Genomic DNA, 17,903 nt, shown 5'->3' with positions numbered 1-17,903 from the left:
CCTGAGTTCTCGGTTATTTGCTAATGTATAAGCTTATCTAGTCCATCAGCCTGAGTTCCATGTAATAGTAAAACATAAAATGGAATTATGCTTAAAACGACCTGATACTCTTTTTATATATGATTCAACAAATACGAGGGCGAAATAGAAAATTTTAAGCTACAATGATTTCAACTCCATAAAAATTCTCCCAGAGTTCAGTTCTTGATACTTTTTAATATTTACAAATGACAGTGTCTTGAGATTGCAATGTGATTTTCTCCTTTATGTGGATGATTCAAAATATTATATGCCATTATATGGCAAACACTAATAATTGTCACTTGGAGTATGTCACAGTGGAATAGACCAATTCAAATATTTACCAACCTTCCGTTTCACACTAATATAGTATTATTATTTATCTGGGATACACAAAAGTTTTTTGCACGCCAGCGGCCTAAAACATTAGCACAATTTATCTGGAGTAGTTCGCTGCAATCATTCCAACGCCACGCGTAGTACAGTGGTTAACTGCCAAGTGAATAGTTATTTCTGATATTTTTGATAGTATTAATGCTTGTATAAATTTTCAACTCATAGAACTCAAAATTTAATATTCAAAATTACGTTGATAGAAATATTTCTATTTCTATGAATCTATAAATACATAAGTATTCGAATGCTCGGAAAATGTATTAAAGTTAGTCCACTTTGGTGTTTCGTTGCCACGTTCCAATAAGAAACCGCTTCAACAGCATCTTCATATTCGCATAGAACATGCGTTATTAGGATCAAGCATTCAATTTTTTTGGCTGAATTGGATACAACTCTAAGTGAAAAGTAAAAGTGCATGCTTGAAGTGTGTCGTCATGAAAGAATAATCGGTAAAATCAATAATTCTTCGGTGACCGTGGCCGATAAATCTACAGAATAGTAGTTAATTTAAGATATATTAGAGATGGTGAGTCAGTGGAATCTTTTTGGATTTGGTTATTTCCTGAATGATGTGATGCTAACTAAAACAATTCTACTCATTATAGGTATTTTAATTAAATATTTACCTAAAACATTGATGATACTATAGCGATAATGACTGGCCAAAATATAGGCGCCAAACATTAATTTAAAAAATTAACCTCTTCCTTACTACGTACATTACTTTACCCACCAGTTAAATATATGTCTAAAGCTCCTTCTACAGAATCACAAGTATATGAATTATTTAAAAAAGAAACTTGGACAAAAAATGTTGCAAAATAGAGATGAATAAAATATAAATGAATATAACCATCAAAGAAAGAAAGTAAAGAAACTATGTAGGATGAAAAAAAGAGAATCTTTAGAAGGCCATATAAAAACTATAAAGGAAGAATATCAGAGAAAAACAATTTTACAAAGATAAGAAAACAATACGAGAGTAGTACCACATATATAAAAGACAAAGAAGGAAGCATTGTAGGTGACGAAGATAAAAAATTAGATATAAACATGACATTAAATATTTCTTCGAAATATTTAATGTCAGAAATGACAAAAACGAAAACAGAAGAAAACTTTGAAAATGAACTTACGGGTTTACCGAACAGAGAAATTGAAGCAGTGATAAATAAAATAGAAAAACAATGAAAGCCCCGGAGATAATGGAGTAACAAAAAAACAAATAGAACATGACAAAATATTTGTATCAATTTCGAAAAGAAGATTGGAAACATACTCAGAAAAATTGTTAGAAAAGTACCAAGGAGGGTTTACATTCGACCAAATTTTCATGATAAAACAGCTGATTACTGGCTGTTATGAATATGAGATCCTTTTTGTTGATATTAAAAGAGCTTATGATAGAGTGAACAGAAGAAAGTTAATCCAAATATTACGAGAATTAGAATTTCCAAACAAACTAATTCACCAATGAAGATGACATTGGAGGACACAAGCAATATAGTAAAAATTAATAACAAGAAAATTGAACCTTTCAAAGCACAACAAGGATTAAGACAAGGCGACGCCTTATCAAGCCAAAAAACAATATCACAGTACTTAAACATGATAGAACGTTAATAGAAATCAAGGAAGTAGAAAATTTCATGTATTTTGGTGTACTACTAGATAATAAATGCCAAGAAGAAAAGGAAATCGAACTAAGAATTACCAAAAGTAACAGTTGGGCAGGCAAGTACGAAATTTCACATTTAAAAGGAATTTTGCGATCCACTCTGACCTACACCTGTGAAACCTGGGTAATGACGAATAAAGCTAAACAGAAATTGGAAATCTGGGAAAGAGAAATACTAAGAAGAATTTTTGGAGGAAAGCAGGCAGAGTTAGGATGGGAGAGAAGCTCAAACTATGAAATTTAAACACAAACTTTAAGGCAGAAACTAAACTAAATAAATTGTGCAAAAAATGTGGACGGGGTCCAATATAATATGAGCAAATATAAGTATTAAGTTAAACTGCCTTCAAAGTTATCTTCAAAGTTACAAGAGGTTAAATACTATTACAATCGAGTAGTTTGAGTGGTACCTGCCGTGTGGAGATGACTGTAGATATTGATCTTAAACTTCTGTAGGTTATAGCACTGATACAGGAAAATATTGGCTCTAAGGGTTAGGATTGGGATGGTTTTTGATATACATACTTTTCGTATTGCTCTCTCTCTCTCATTATGTGTGCGTATATCAACGATAAATCACAATGGTTCCACAATCCAAAGAACTTTTAGAGTATATTGAACAGGTGTGTAAAGAAGGGCTAGTACATCTGGGATTAGATTATGCCCTATCATCAGCTATTTTTTGATTGACGAGTTCATAGGTTAAAGGAAAACCCTAGAAAATCTATAACACTGACAAATGGTCACAGAAGTGAAACGAAAACTTCCATCTAATAGAAGATTTGATCATCGGATTTCAGCTTTGAAATATGAGATGGTATTTTGGATTGTGCTAATGAAATAGGGTATGGTAAAGAATGGTAGAGACCTCATTAAAAACGTAAAGTGTTTCTTGCTTAGGAACTGTTACAACAATTTAACAAAGACGACAATCCTTCTACAAGTGAATTTTTTTGAACATTGTACATAACATGTGAAAACTTTTCAACACAAACCGCCTTTGATGTAAAGGATATCAATTTCACCCCTCAAAGTCCACTGCGGAAATTAAAGAATTTCAAGTTTCCATTTCAATTTGAGAAAAAAAATTTCACTCGGCACTTGTTATGAATACAGAAAAAAAGTTTTTATTATGAAATTTCATCATACGAGCAATCAACTAAATTTTTTGATACAAATCAGAACACCTTGTATATATTTCAAGTCACGTTGTTATGCGTTAATTCGTCAATATGTTTTGAATAACTCGTGTTTATATATTTGCGAAATAAACGACTTTGAAAATTTATCTTAACTGAAACCATTAATTTCATATCAGATATATATTTATAAAAATCGTATTAATAGTCATTTGTTATCATTTATGTTTGAAATATGAGGAAGAACAGAATATAAAATTATCGTTACAATAGAAAAAAATAATTTACACTTCATTGCAACAAATCAACTAAAGTATGTTATAAAAACAGGTTTGAAAACGAAAACATTCAACAACCTGTTGACAGAGTTTTTACGAGCTTGTTTTAATTTTCGAAATATTTTATTCTGATGAGGAAACAGGACTTTATACGTTATCTTCACAATCTGTCGTGTTACAAGGTGACACAATTTAAACAAATTTGTTATTCAAATGGTTTAAATTGAAAATTATGAATGAAAGTGTTCATATAAATGAAAACTTAACTCACCTTTCAAAATTGTTCATACGAATTACAATAATTATTGAAGAAATTCGCGAAAAATTCAGTAATAATTTTACCCGACGATCAAATCGAAAACAGGTTCAACACAACCGATGTTGTGGAAATCTGAACTACTACTGAAACGGTGAAACAGTGAAAATTGAAACACAACGAAACGCCGACAAGAGCGACTACCTCGGAGGGAAATCGTTGACGAAGTCCGTGAATTTTCGGTTTCGGCAACAATGAAAACCCGGGAAAATTCGTTTCTCGAGCATCATATATTTTCAGGTAAAAATTTGTATATAATTCCCGGCTTCGATCTGGACGTGGCGCCCAATCAATTCATTTTACTCGAATAATCCAATTATTAACGGACCGTGGAAATCGGTTTACGTTATTACGTCCGGGACTTGATTTTTTCACTCTATTTTTTCGAGCAACAAGCTTGAACACGTGAAGGTCGAAAATTTAGAGCTAATAATCACATTATACGGAAAAATATCAAGAAAAAATTTTATATTCCTAAGATAGTAATGAAATATGATATAATCATATGTTATTAAAAAGTGTATGAGGTACATAATTCATAAGTGCTGTTATTTCTAAATGAAAAAAACAAATTTCCTCTCTGTTTTCTGTCTTTTTTCAGTAGTACTACTACTAGTTCTAAATTGTTGTAAGGAAGAAAGTATCATGATATAAACTCACAAACTATCATATAGACAATGGCGTAAAAAAAATTCTTCAACTTAACTTTGAGATATGTCTACGACGGTTGATCCCTTTACTTCACTCATATATACAACAAAAAAATGCCAAAATTATCATTTTTATTTTTCTTTATGGTTATCACATTTTTCCCATCGATGTTCTATCTTTTCCAATGTACCTGGAAAGAGCCTCTTCAAATCAAGGAATAAGACTTCATTATCAGAATGAAATTGTTTAGCTGGCAAGTGTTCTTCAAGTTTTGAAAACTTCCGGTAATGATTAGAGGTCAAATCTGGGGAATTTTGAGGATTCTTGACTAATTTAAAGCTTTCCTGAGGCAAGAGAACAGCTTCTTCTGGCGTTTTTTTCTATCGCCTCACTTATTTTTCTCATAGTGAAAGTGAAATTTACACAAGGTTTAGAATGATTTCCATCACACTATTTTTTAGAAAAAGTTTAAAATAATCCAACAAAACTTCATGTAGTCTACGGATTGATTATGAATGAATGATGAAATATTAACCGATTGAGTGATTTTGGTGTTGGAAATCTGAGGTATTGAACAAGAATTGTTTCATGGAAAAACAAACAGAAATGAACTGAGCATGAAGAGAAGGTATGAGAAACTGCGATCGCACTTGGTATACGTAAAAATGTCATCAACATATTTATCAAAAATTGGTCATAAACATGATTCCAAATATAAAATACATCCGTAAATTCATTAGATAGAGTATTGTTAGTAAAAATAACACCTGGACCACAAATCGAGACACTTCTTGGATTCACAACGCTCGGTTTATATTTCTCAGCGGAAGAAGAGCGGTTCCAGTGTGACATAATTCACTCCAAGCACAACTAGTGGTGTAGTCTGCAACCAAGACGATGGAATCATTCCCTACAAAGCCATTATAAAACTAGTATTCGAACCAATGCGAATAAAAGGATTGAGGAGGAACAAGAAATTACATGCGAAGAGCGTCCCGTTTTTATGGCTCAACTTCGTGCTTCTCAAAAACAAAAGCAAAGCAAGACAACCAGTAAAATGTCAAATCGATAATTTTCGACGCAGCAGAAGATATTTATGAAGATACTGATTCGATTCGAGTAGCGTTTCCATACAATTGCAGCACTGATTACTAGGATTTTTGGAGGAAAATGGACAAAATCGGTAATTGAAAGTAACCTTGTTCTTGAACTGGCTCAATGTCTGATTTTTCCAAAGTCCGTCTAGAACTTAATAAAAATTCGTGACATGACCTGAGCTTTTCTGAAAAATCTCTAGATCAATAGGTTAACAGACTTAGAGGACTAAAAACATACAATATAGTCTGAACATATTTAATAATGATGAGATTATGATTAGGTAACGGTGTATTCATGAAAAAAAAACTAAATAAATAATACTAAATAAACTAATAAAAAAGAAAAAAAGCATGCCTTTTGCAATTCGAATGATATGGCAGAAACCTACCAACCATTTTGACAACTGCTATTTCTGCCTATCAAAGAGTGAAGGTTATTCTAAGAAAGGAAAGCACAAGATCGAGTATCCAAATTTGCCGTCTGCTATACGACCTGTTCCTCATAACGAAGATTTACCAATACCGATTGCGCCTCTAGATCCGAAGAATTTACCGACCCAATTTTACTTCTAGTACCAGTACCGGCGAGCCACATTTGATTGTTCAAAGTGAGTTGAATGATTTAGCACGCGATTAGGGGTTATCAAAGTAACAGTTTAAACTTCTTGCTTTTCGTCTTGAGGAATGGAACTTTTTAGCCAAAGAGACAAAAATTACGACCTTTAGAAAAAGAAATGGTACATTTTCTGCATTCTACTGTATGGAAAATTCGTAGTGTGGATATTGATGGTCTAATGAAGGAACTTGATATTGAGCATAATCCCAGTGAGTGGCGCCTATTTATTGACTCGTCTAAATAAAGTTTAAAAGCACGGTTATTTCAAAATGGAAATTGAAAACCGTCTATACCAATTGCTCATTCTGTGAAGATGAAAGAAACTTATGAAAATATTCGCTTGCTTTTAGACAAAATTAACTCCAACAAGTATAAGTGACAGATATGTGGGGATCAGAAGGTGATTGGAATTTTTATGGGACTTCAAGGAGAGTTTATGAAACAATGCTGTTTTCTTTGTCTATGAGACAGTCGGGCAGTAGATCAACACTATGTAGAAAAATTGGCAAGCAAGAAGTGAGTTTCAAAATGTTAAGTTTATACGTCTTGTAGATCCCAAAAATGTCCTTCTATGGATAAAGAGGGCGATGGATTCAAATATCTTAGAGAAGTCTTTCCCCAGTTAAGTGATGCCAAATTAAAGGAAGGTATTTTTATTGCGTCACAAATAACAAAATTGCTGGACGATGACAATTTTGCGAAACGCCTCACCAGACAGGAACTTAGAGCATGGAAGGCATTTGTTAGTGCAGTGAAGGAATTTTTGGGCAACAATATGGATCCAAACTACCAATAGTTAGTTGATGAACTTCTAGACACCTACTAATCCCTTGATACTCGAATGTCATTGAAAATTTATTTCTGACATTCCCATCTGATATTTTTTCCCGAAAATTTGCAGGATGAAAGATATTAGAACAATGGAAATTCGGTATCAAGGACGGTGGGATTCGGCCATGATGGGTGATTAATGTTGGTTTTTAAAAAGAGAAAGTGCAACCCCTCATAAAAGGATAAAGTAGAGGTAATTGATATTTAAAGTGATTATGTTTAAAGTTTTTATTAGATGTAAACTGTAAATATTGTCAATATATACGATTTAAAGAACATGAAATTATGTTTTTAATAAATATTAAATATTTTATCAATTAATATGGTTCTATAAATGTACCTTAAAAACTTTACGATGTATTCAGTTTGATGAAGAATAGTCATTAGAAATCATTCTTAAAAATTCTCAAAGAAGCATATTCTTACTAATTGTTTTTAATCAGGTTCTCAACAGGTGTCTAACAAAAGTTGTCAGTTAAACAAAACTTTCAAAGACCAACATTTGAATTGAATATTTATTGGAAGAATTCGACTGAAAATTAAGTATTAATAAATGGAATTTAGAGTTCTTCCCTTCAAAAAAGTTTTGTTGTTTTGTTTTTCGAACAGCAATTGAAGCGGTTTATTTATTATTTGTAACAGCAAAACTCCTTAATTAGAAAAAGCGTTGAATAAATTATTATGTAACTATTGAAAAAACTTTTGACAAATTATAATGAAAAAGTATGAGAAAATTAGAGTTTTCTGGAATTCCCTACCATGATTTCATGAAAAAGTCAGCAACTAATTGTAGAATTTGGATTTATTTTTAGGAAAATTTATTTATATTAAAAATCACTGTCGGAATTTCATGTAGAAATTGACCTTATGACATTTATGAGGTACGCACCCATTTCATAAACCGCTTCCGGTTAAAAGTATTAAGAGACCTTCATATAACAACACTCACAATTACACTGTCTGACACGCGTTTCGATAACCAAGTGATCGTCTTCAGGGAATGAATCTTAGAATAGACCATCCCAATACCCTTAAACGATCTTTTCTCTACTGCATCCAAAAATCTTTTTGTATTATTAAATGAATTTATGAACAAGCAGTATGGAATATGTCAATAACTATTCTTAAACAATTATATCGTTTTTTGTTTTGAATGAAACAGATTTCAGTAATAGATACAGGAAAGGAGTGCCTTGGTAGCTGATTCCACAAGCTTGCACTTCTCCATAGGAAGGAGTCTCCATAAATTGAGGTTCTGGGCGTCTTGGTCTTCATGAAGCACATCTGCCTGTCGAATACATCTTGCAAATACTGTTCTAGACGAGATTATACTAGACAGCTCGGAAGCATAGAGTCAGGTTGGCCACTTTTCTTCTATGCTCTAAGCTGTCCCAGTTTATGGTCAACTCTGGATCAACTATAAGTCGAATTGCTCTCTTCTATGTTAAGTCGAGCATCCTCAGGATATGCATGGGAGTCGAGCTCGATATGAGCAATATTTTGAAGGTGAACGAATCCGAACGACGACACCAGTGTGCTATCGTCGGCGAAGCTATAGATCGGGTTTGAAATTTTGTCGAGTAGATCGTTGATGTACAGGAGAAAAAGAGTAGGTGACAAGATGCATCAGCCCTTTCTGAAGTGTGTCCATCCTGGGTGGATAGGTCTTTGAGAAAGCTACTAAGGCAGTCGATAAGTGAGGACGGCAAACTGTACAATCTTAATTTACTTAAAAGGTTGGTTGCTGGTTAACGACGTTCTCCATGACCTTAGAATTGACTGGGACTTATATGATAGAGAAAAGAGTTATAGCGGACTTAGTTGAGCACCCACTTCTTTAAACCGATTGACGGTATTCCATCAATGTCAGTGGCTTTATTAATGTCCAAGCCTTTGAGAAGTTTTGACATATCTCAGTATCGAAATTCTATTTCTTGCATAGATGTACCAACTCCAGGCAGACTGGGTGGTAATTTTCCTCGCGAATAATCAGTTGAATTTGAAGCGAACATGCGATCATCTTCTCCATTCAAAGGTGGGATATTTTACTTACAAAAGCCTTTGCTAACTTGATTCATTTGGGCAAAGGAGAAGTTTTTCATTCTCTTATTATATCGATTCTTGCAAGAATCTATGATCTGCTTGCAAATATTGCTCGAGATGTTTGTTTGTACAATAGTCGGTACAAATATTTGAGCGTCATTTGCGATAAACAGCATTGTTACCGTTGACTGCTCTAGTGCAGTTTTGATCAAACCATGGATTGTCTGCAAATCCCTTGAAGGAGTGAGGAATATAGACTTACAAAACTGCCAAGATTTCTTTTGTTTGCACACAATGAAAGGTCATTGGAATTGAGGCAAACATCATTCCAAGAGCACATGAAAAGGAAATCCTTCAGATGCTTCCATTTGGTCTATCTATAATGCCAAACTTCACATGGTCCAGGTGGTTCCTGAGTATGTTTTGAGAAACGAATGTTATTTGGATTATTTCAAAAAGTTGGTAACACGCTACTTAATTGTACAAAATTATTCTGAAAATTTCATATGCAATGTAGGGTGTTTATGATATTTAAATAAAATATTCTGGACGTAACAGAGTGATATTTTTATTATTCATTTTTAACATAACAAAAACAGTGTAATAGAATTGGAAAATTATCAACTAAGTATAGTTGGTAATTCTGTATCTTCATTACCAAGTAGAAAAAAATATTAAAATGAAAAAAAATGTAATAAGCAGACAAATAAAGATACATAATTACCAGTTTGTTCTAATTTCATAAATCACATATAAAATACCAACATTTCGATCTTTAATTCATTTACTTATTAGTAATTAATGTCATTGGAGAATAGTCCTACATCTAGATCCTTAAATAGGTACTTTTATGTGACTAAACTACATCAGGTAGATTTTATCTATGTTCTGAATATATTAGTTATTGTTTTTAAATATATATAATTATTATAAACTTAACACGTAACAACAATAATTATAGTTTTTTCAATATGAACAATTTTAAGCCACTTTGGCTATATTCTAATTACGGCTGACTATATCTAGAACATAACATTGCACATTAGTCCTAAAAAATTTGAGCATTAAGAAACTAGTATTTCATTTCAAGTAATCAATACTTCAATAAGGAATGGAAGTGTCATCAAGAATCCAATTTTTCAGATAATTTATGAAATATAAGATTTTGGGTTGAAAAAAAATGTAACACGTTCAAAATTGTAACACATTTTCATGATAATAAGTATTTTAAGAAAAAATAGTTGACCAGAAAATGGGAGGAAAAAAATTTTGTTGAAAATCATCGTAGAGATAAGTATCAAATTACGTGTTTCTTAAGACCTCCAATTTATTTCCCAATCAAAGTTTTTTGGAAACGTCATCGTGAAACGGTGCCCTACCCTTCCTTATTTTCTTTCTTAATAAAAAACCAGTTCTATATTTCTAACAAATTTAAAATTGTAATAAACTGGAAGTCTTGAGAAATGTAATGTACTTTGATGCTTGTCTCTACGGAGACTGATGGAAACGAGAAGGCAATCCTGGCTAGGATTCAAACTTAATTTTTTTTCTTTTCCGCCATCCTATAAATATTTTTTTTTAAATGAATCCTATCAAGAAAATGTATACCAATTTCCACCGAGTTACAGCACACAGCAATTTTTTTCTTTTGTTTCCTGTACTATTACTATTATTTCGGGATTTGTTTTATCTATTCACGATAAAACAGACAGATAATTTTGATAAAAAATTAGGGAAGCTCCATAAACATAGGTAATACATAAATAAATGTATCAAGAATTTTAATGAATAAATGTTTGAATTCTTGTTTGTTTATTTCTACAAATTAAAGGAGAAATATCAATTTTCAAAATGGAGAGCAGATATTCTTTATAAAAATGTGTTTTTTAATGTATATCTGCACTATGTATAAAAACTTTCTCTTCCTAACAAAGACATCATTGCAGAACAAAGTTAAACAGTCTGCAATACTTGAAATCGATATCAGGCAAGATTAAGCACATATCCTTACTTTTAAAAACACCTAATAACATCTAAAATAATATTTCACTTTTCTCAAATATAACAAGACACATCATTTTTCATGATAACAGAATTATCCGAATAAATAATGCATTGTGCATCAACCCTTTTACTCTATATTAAATGAAATGAGATACTTGTTTAAATTGGAAAATGCTCTTTATTTTCTTACACAACTAGCTTTGTAATTTATTACTACATTTTTGAAAGAAAAAGGAAAACTTTGGATTAATTTAAGAGTATATACTATGTTTTTATTTAAGAAGTACTCTTTGATCCGATTTTATAGACCAAGAAAATTCAAGTATGAGGATTAAGGGAACTTTATTGAATAATTTATTAAAATTATATTAATTACTTTGATTGTATGATTATATACAACAATTCAACGTAAATATATTTGTTAAATGTCATTTAATTTGTAATTTGAAATCTGTTCAATACAAACTAATTGCTAATATAAGTGAATCTATCAAAATATACATATAAGGAATATAAAAAGAGCACTCAGTATTTGGAGAAGAAGTTCGTTGATTTTTAAGATATTATTACTTAAAACTACATCACAAAATATTAAAAGAGTTTTTGCGAGGTTTATACAGTGCTATTAAGAATTATATGCACTGCACCGCCTTATTATTTGGAAGACAAAGCAATTTTGCTGCTCATTAAAATAATTGAATTGTGTTTAACTTAAATGTCTCTAATAGTACCTACATCAATAAAACTATGTAACCTAATATTTTCCTGCCATAATCATACAGTAAATAAAGTTCTGAAAAGTAATTTATTTATCAAAAATGATATAAATATTGTTACCACTCATAATCATAATCGATATTTTAGAAATTCAATCTAGATATAGAAGAAGAAATTACTGACCACTATCAGCAGTACAAGATGTGGAAAACTGGATATTAGTATTTAAAACAATATACTAATTTCAAATGTTTCTGAAAATATCAACACAAAAAATACTATCGAAAACAAACCAACTTCTTAGAAATTCAAAACTATCTGATCAGTATAACAAAGACATAGGTATAAGTAATCTTTTTATACGTTAATGATTCATATTTACTCAAAGCAAAAACATTAAGAATACAAGAATTTTAAAGGAATAACACGTAATTTTAGAAGTTCGACTAAATATTTATACCATTGTTTTTTGGAGGGACTTGAATAGAATATCATCCTATATCAAACAACTTTCTGTTCATATAAATCTGTTCTCTACTGTTTAACTCGATATTGTTTAATATGTGATAAAGCTTGTATAATAATTATGATAGCTTCTGAATGTGGAAAAAATGAAAAGTATGGCTTAAAATATGAAGAGATTCAATAGAGTAATTAAATGAAATGATGAAAAGTTCATAGAAAATATGGTCATAACTGTAGAATGAACAAAGATGTGTAGCTAGTTAAAAGAAAAATACAGAAAAACGGTTTGTACAAAACTTCAAGAAGATTAGTATACCAAAGGGAAATTACACATAACAGATTGTCTAATTCCAAATGTTTCGTGATATTGTAAAAATTTGTTATTCGTACTTTAGATAAGAAAAATAAAACGTATATTCTGAAAACTTAGAGAGAAATTAGGTAGGTACAAATATTAATATCGAAATTATTAAATATTGATCCATGAACTATACTACTTTGATTAATTGACATATATATATATATGAATATATAATAGTTGTTGAAGAAGTCTCTCGAAGAAAACATTCTATGGAGACACAGCTAGACTAGATAACGTTTAATATCTATGGAAAATAAAATATGTTATATAATTGAATGGTAATAAGTATTCCCACATGCCTACCACATATTCCTTTAACCAAAATTTATTTTAATTTGAGTAAATCAACTTTAGTCCAAAGCCGTTTACGTCTGGAATTGGAAACTAGGAATATGTATATGTTATTCACTCAATAATTAGAAGACATTTATATCTATACCATAAAACAGCAGTTCAAGATCCTGAAAATAATCCTGAAATGCGGATGAGTTTGTTGTTGATGAAACTACCTGAATGGAGTATTATACCACAACAGATAGATAGGTAGAGGTAATGACTTCTGTAAATGAGCCACCACGTTATCTAGTCCTTTATTACAGCAGTTTCTTTTGTATGAGGACCTCACTTCTCGGATTAACGACACATGAAACACAATTATTAACACGTATTCAACATGCAATACATTTTAGAAAGAATACAATTTAATTTCTTTTGTCACATAAATATATGTACGCGTATGATTGGATAAACATTTTAACGATTTTTTTAACATATTTATCAATTATAGTTATTCATGTTCCAGTTATTTATAAAATTATCAAAATGCCAATTTTACGATAACCATATTATTAGTCAATTTAACTTATTTTCTTGCCAATAGACATTAGTTGAACATTATATACAACCATGATATATTTATTTGTTTATAGTAAAAAATCATTGTTATTTTGTGTACAATACTAAGTTACATCCACTTCCGGTTTTATTTTTCTCTTAAAAACATTCACCCAATAATACTAAATAATTATGCCAAGTCTTACGGCATACGCCGTTTCGAATATATAATGAAGAAACTACTTGAACATTTTAATCTAATCGCTGCATAATGTCCAAACTAAGCAGCTTCAGATCTATTTTGGTTTAAGGAACATTTGGTAGGCATGCCTATGGACAACTTGTAGAATGAAATTGACATTTCACAGTGCAATAGCTGATATCTTTCAATTGAATTTGTTGTGAGAATTTTAAGAAAGATTTTGTTAGTTCACAGTATTTGCAGTTTTGCTTTATTTTGGCTACTTTAAACAATAAACGTAATAGTTTATGAACTTTTATAATATATAACATTTAGAGAAAGAGTGTTAGTTTCAAACTAGGCTTAGATTATCGTATTTTTGATCCCGACGATGAAACGGAGCCAACATCCATGCTTACTGATCCAGAAAGCCAAACATTTACCACTGCAGGTTATAGCCTCGTAACATATTCAACAACTTTAACTCCGCAGGCATCGACCACGTCTTCTAAAACTTATGTCGAAGAAGGTAACTGTTCAAAAACAGTTGTTTTACCTTTCATTGTCAAGCCTCTGCCAAAACTTCCAGGAAAATCGTCCAATCCCAAGCGTGGACACCCTGCTCGAAAAGCCGCAAGAATCAACCAAATCAAGAAATCGAAGGAAAAAGATAGAAAATTCCTTGACAAAAATAAACAAAAGATGTCAAAAATGGCTGCAAATATGATTAAGCGGTTAGATATTCCAAAGAAAGACTCTATGAAAAAGTATGATGAATCTAGAAAGAAGAGACAAGTTGTAAAAAGCAACTGTTTTTTAAGCAAGGAAAAAGGGCCAAAGCTAAACCTAAAGTGTACTGCTGTTAACCGTACAAAAATGATACAGATGGGGAGCATTGGATAACATGCATTCTTTGACTTAGATTGGCGCATAAACTTTGTTCTGGATATGACAAGAAAGGTTGGAAGACTTTCATGTGTGACTTCTGCAGCCAGAAGTAGCCTATTTAAAAATCAGCCTAAAGAAAAGACAATTTCGTATGATCTAATACACCAAAAAAGATTCGTTTTAATTTATGACAGCTTACTATTTTTTTGTTTAATTCTTTTTGTACTTTTATACTGTTTTTGTTAATATTTTAAATATTTTCAATGTTGTTTCTAGCCCATATTTGTACCTTATCCGCTATTGGGAGCACTTATCATCCGATCAAGAAATTAAGAAATGTAGTAAATTTAGTGTAATCATTCTGATAGTCCCAGGTATTGCAACATAAGAAAGTATGACTTTAGACTCTTTGAGTGTAAAAAAACATAAAACCTACTGAGTGGCATAAAAAAACAAAAGCTATCCGATATTACCCTACATTTAAGAAAAAAGGATGATCCCAATCTCATTTAGAAGAAACCAGTCAATAAATGCTGAGGAACTTGAACATAATATGATTATTTGTAGTCTTGGTCAATTATCTTTTTGCAAGTAAATTGAAAAAGGAGGTATTTTATTTATTTTTACACGACATTAATATTTTTATTAATTGTGAAATTAATCTAGTTGATTAAACTAGCTATAACAAATATTAATAACAGATATTATCTAAATTTGGGCCTTAAGTCTTATTTTTCATATACTTACTATGAATATTCTTCAGATAGCTGTAGGTACTGATAGCTTCCGTCTTTAATTTTCATATATTGAAAATTAGTGGTATTGTCAAAGTTTTTAAAGCATATCATTACAGTTACCCAATGGCTACCACATAATTAGAAAAATTATTCTTTAAGGATTACTTAATATAAGCATACATAAATATACATCTGCAATATCTTAATTAATTCAGCTTATTTAACAAGGTGTCCTATTTCGTTTGGACCATGTATTTTCAATTCATACATTTCAGAAATTAGAGTGATGTGTAAAATGTAAAACTTTTCAATGAAGTTGCGCAATTGGTAATCTGTTATAAAGTATTATTTCTCAGTTTTTGCAATTGAGACAAAAGAAATAGGTGCGGCACTGATTTTGTAGACAAATAAATAAAATTCAGCATATGATTTGTCATTATAAAAATTGTGCTGAGTTCATGAACATTCCAAGCAAATTTTAATAACTAACCACACTGCTAATAATGATTTTATTCACTATGTTCAACCATTTATGCTTCAATTATTAAATTTGCTTGTTATCTGCTATATTCTCTGGTACTGAAAATTTCTTTAGAACGTTATTTAATAACGAATATTTTCTCATAAGTAGTTCTTTCATATTTTCTAAACCAGTGGCGCACAGATGTTATTATAATAAATATTTTGCACATCACCCAAGATAAATAGACTAGTTTGAATTGAAATATATTCTTTATCATGTTATTTATAGATATATGTAAAAAATGTTTGATAAGTGCAAAAATTTTAGTGCATAAAAAATAATTTAGGTAGCTAAACTATAGGCAAGTTTTGATTATTAGAAAATAAAACAGCGCTCAGTAAATCTCAACTGACTTCGCATTTTAAAATTTAATTGAAAAATATATTTTATGTTAATGTATACTTTCAACTGAATTGAACCGATGTATAAATAATGTAATAAATTCATTATATTTTAAATCAGATTAGAAAAAATAAAATTTATGAAGTTATACACACTTATGTGATCAACACATATCAACACCAATATTATTACTATTGTTATAAACATTGTGTGATTCGTTTTCTACACTTCATTTTCTCTCTGAAACTATATATTTTGTGTATGTAGTGTTTTCTAAGTAATTAAACTGTTTTTGTATATAACATAAAATACATTTTCGATTTAACATCTATCAAAAATATTGCAAATACTTTTGGTAGAGCTGATTACGGAGATCTAATAACTACATTAGTCTAAATTTATTTCTATATTATAATCTCCACGTACTGGTTGTGAGAAAGGCTCGTTCTAGTATCTTTTTCCGATTCTTGTCTATGCAACTCCGCTAAAAGTCGTGGATCGATTGGAAGCGGTGCTAGTTGTGGCAGAGGAGCACATTCAGGCGGTATCTGAAAGTCATAATTCAAGAGGATCGTCTTATAATTGTTTGAGAGGTTGTGAAGACGTTTCATGTATCACACACAACAATTGAAAAACACTTAGTTAAGAATCTTGATATTTGGGTACCTTACGAATTGAAAAAAAAATCATTTAACACAAAGAATCAACATTTGCGATAAGCACCTTAAACGAAAATAGAAAACGACCAGAATTGTCAAATCGGAAAGGTGATAATGCAAGGCTTCACACATTTTTGACAACTCGTGGGAAACTATTGGAGTTTGGCTGAGAAGTGATGCCACATCCCCCATATAGCCCTGATCTGGCATAATCTAATCACCATTTATTTATCGCACCTGATTCAGTTTTTTGCCGATAAGGACAAGAAATTTTATGATCGCGAAATGATAACTATTCTTTGTTAAAAAGTATTTTATTTTATACTACAAAACCGAAATTGCCAATCAATAATAGATTTTGTTGAATAGCAGTACTATTAGTTTAATGTCAATATTAATTTTCACATTAATAATCAAGATTCCAGAACATTTGTGGTTTACTGGCAAAGAACTTGGTGACATGGCTTTCAAGTCTTCTTTATTGTACAATTTTTTTCCAACAAAAAAATTTCACAAAGACCAAAACAAAGCAAAACGAGTGGTATACAGTGGGTTCATTGAAATTTCCCAGCCTTGTTCATTTAATATTTTAATTAGATTAAGTCATCAAAGATTGTCGTGATGGAACACATCATTCTCCTAAATTCCCTGCTAGGCCAAATTCTGGTAGTATAGTACTGAATCGACGAAAGACAAAACTTATCCTGTTCCGTAAGGGAGATAAGCCTCTACCCTTTAAGTGGACACCTACTCCTTGACTCAAACAAGAATTTATAGGCACCAGGGGATTGTCTATTAAGCAATTCGGATTTAGAGCTGAGCAACCGAAGCCGTAGCCTACCACTACAACATTGAAGATTATGTGCAATGATCACACTTTACGTAAAATACTCAACTCAAATTATACTCAACGAACTCCAAAAATTAAAAACAGGCGAGAGCTTAATTAGAATTTCATTGTTCCAACTCGCAAACCGAATAATACTCGAAACTGAAAGATTATCGACGGCAAAATTGTTCAACATGGATATACCCGTGGGTGCAGCATTGTCAGGTTTTGCAAATAATATTGTCTTAGTACTAGTAGCAAGTGGAAAGTAAGTATGGACTTACATAGCAAAAGATA

The 17,903-nt window shown here is 31.1% G+C and overlaps 2 protein-coding genes across 2 annotated transcripts in view; both read right to left on the bottom strand.

Moving 5' to 3' along the window:
* Window positions 1-3,999, bottom strand: part of LOC130894066 (uncharacterized) — a 209,636-nt gene extending 205,637 nt beyond the window's left edge. Inside the window, exon 1 of the mRNA XM_057800626.1 lies at window positions 3,784-3,999. The gene's annotated coding sequence lies outside the window, so the exon portion shown is untranslated. The remainder of the gene's footprint in view (window positions 1-3,783) is intronic.
* A 5,619-nt stretch (window positions 4,000-9,618) lies between these two features.
* The window catches only part of LOC130894372 (RNA-binding protein fusilli), a 187,994-nt gene continuing 179,709 nt past the window's right edge, over window positions 9,619-17,903 (bottom strand). Inside the window, exon 12 of the mRNA XM_057801149.1 lies at window positions 9,619-16,666. Coding sequence (XP_057657132.1) covers window positions 16,523-16,666 — 144 coding nt within the window. The 3' untranslated portion in view covers window positions 9,619-16,522. The remainder of the gene's footprint in view (window positions 16,667-17,903) is intronic.

The sequence above is a fragment of the Diorhabda carinulata genome, chromosome 5 (genome assembly GCF_026250575.1).
Source record: "Diorhabda carinulata isolate Delta chromosome 5, icDioCari1.1, whole genome shotgun sequence".
Classification (NCBI taxonomy): Eukaryota; Metazoa; Arthropoda; class Insecta; order Coleoptera; family Chrysomelidae; genus Diorhabda; species Diorhabda carinulata.
This window is presented reverse-complemented; position numbering and strand designations above follow the sequence as displayed.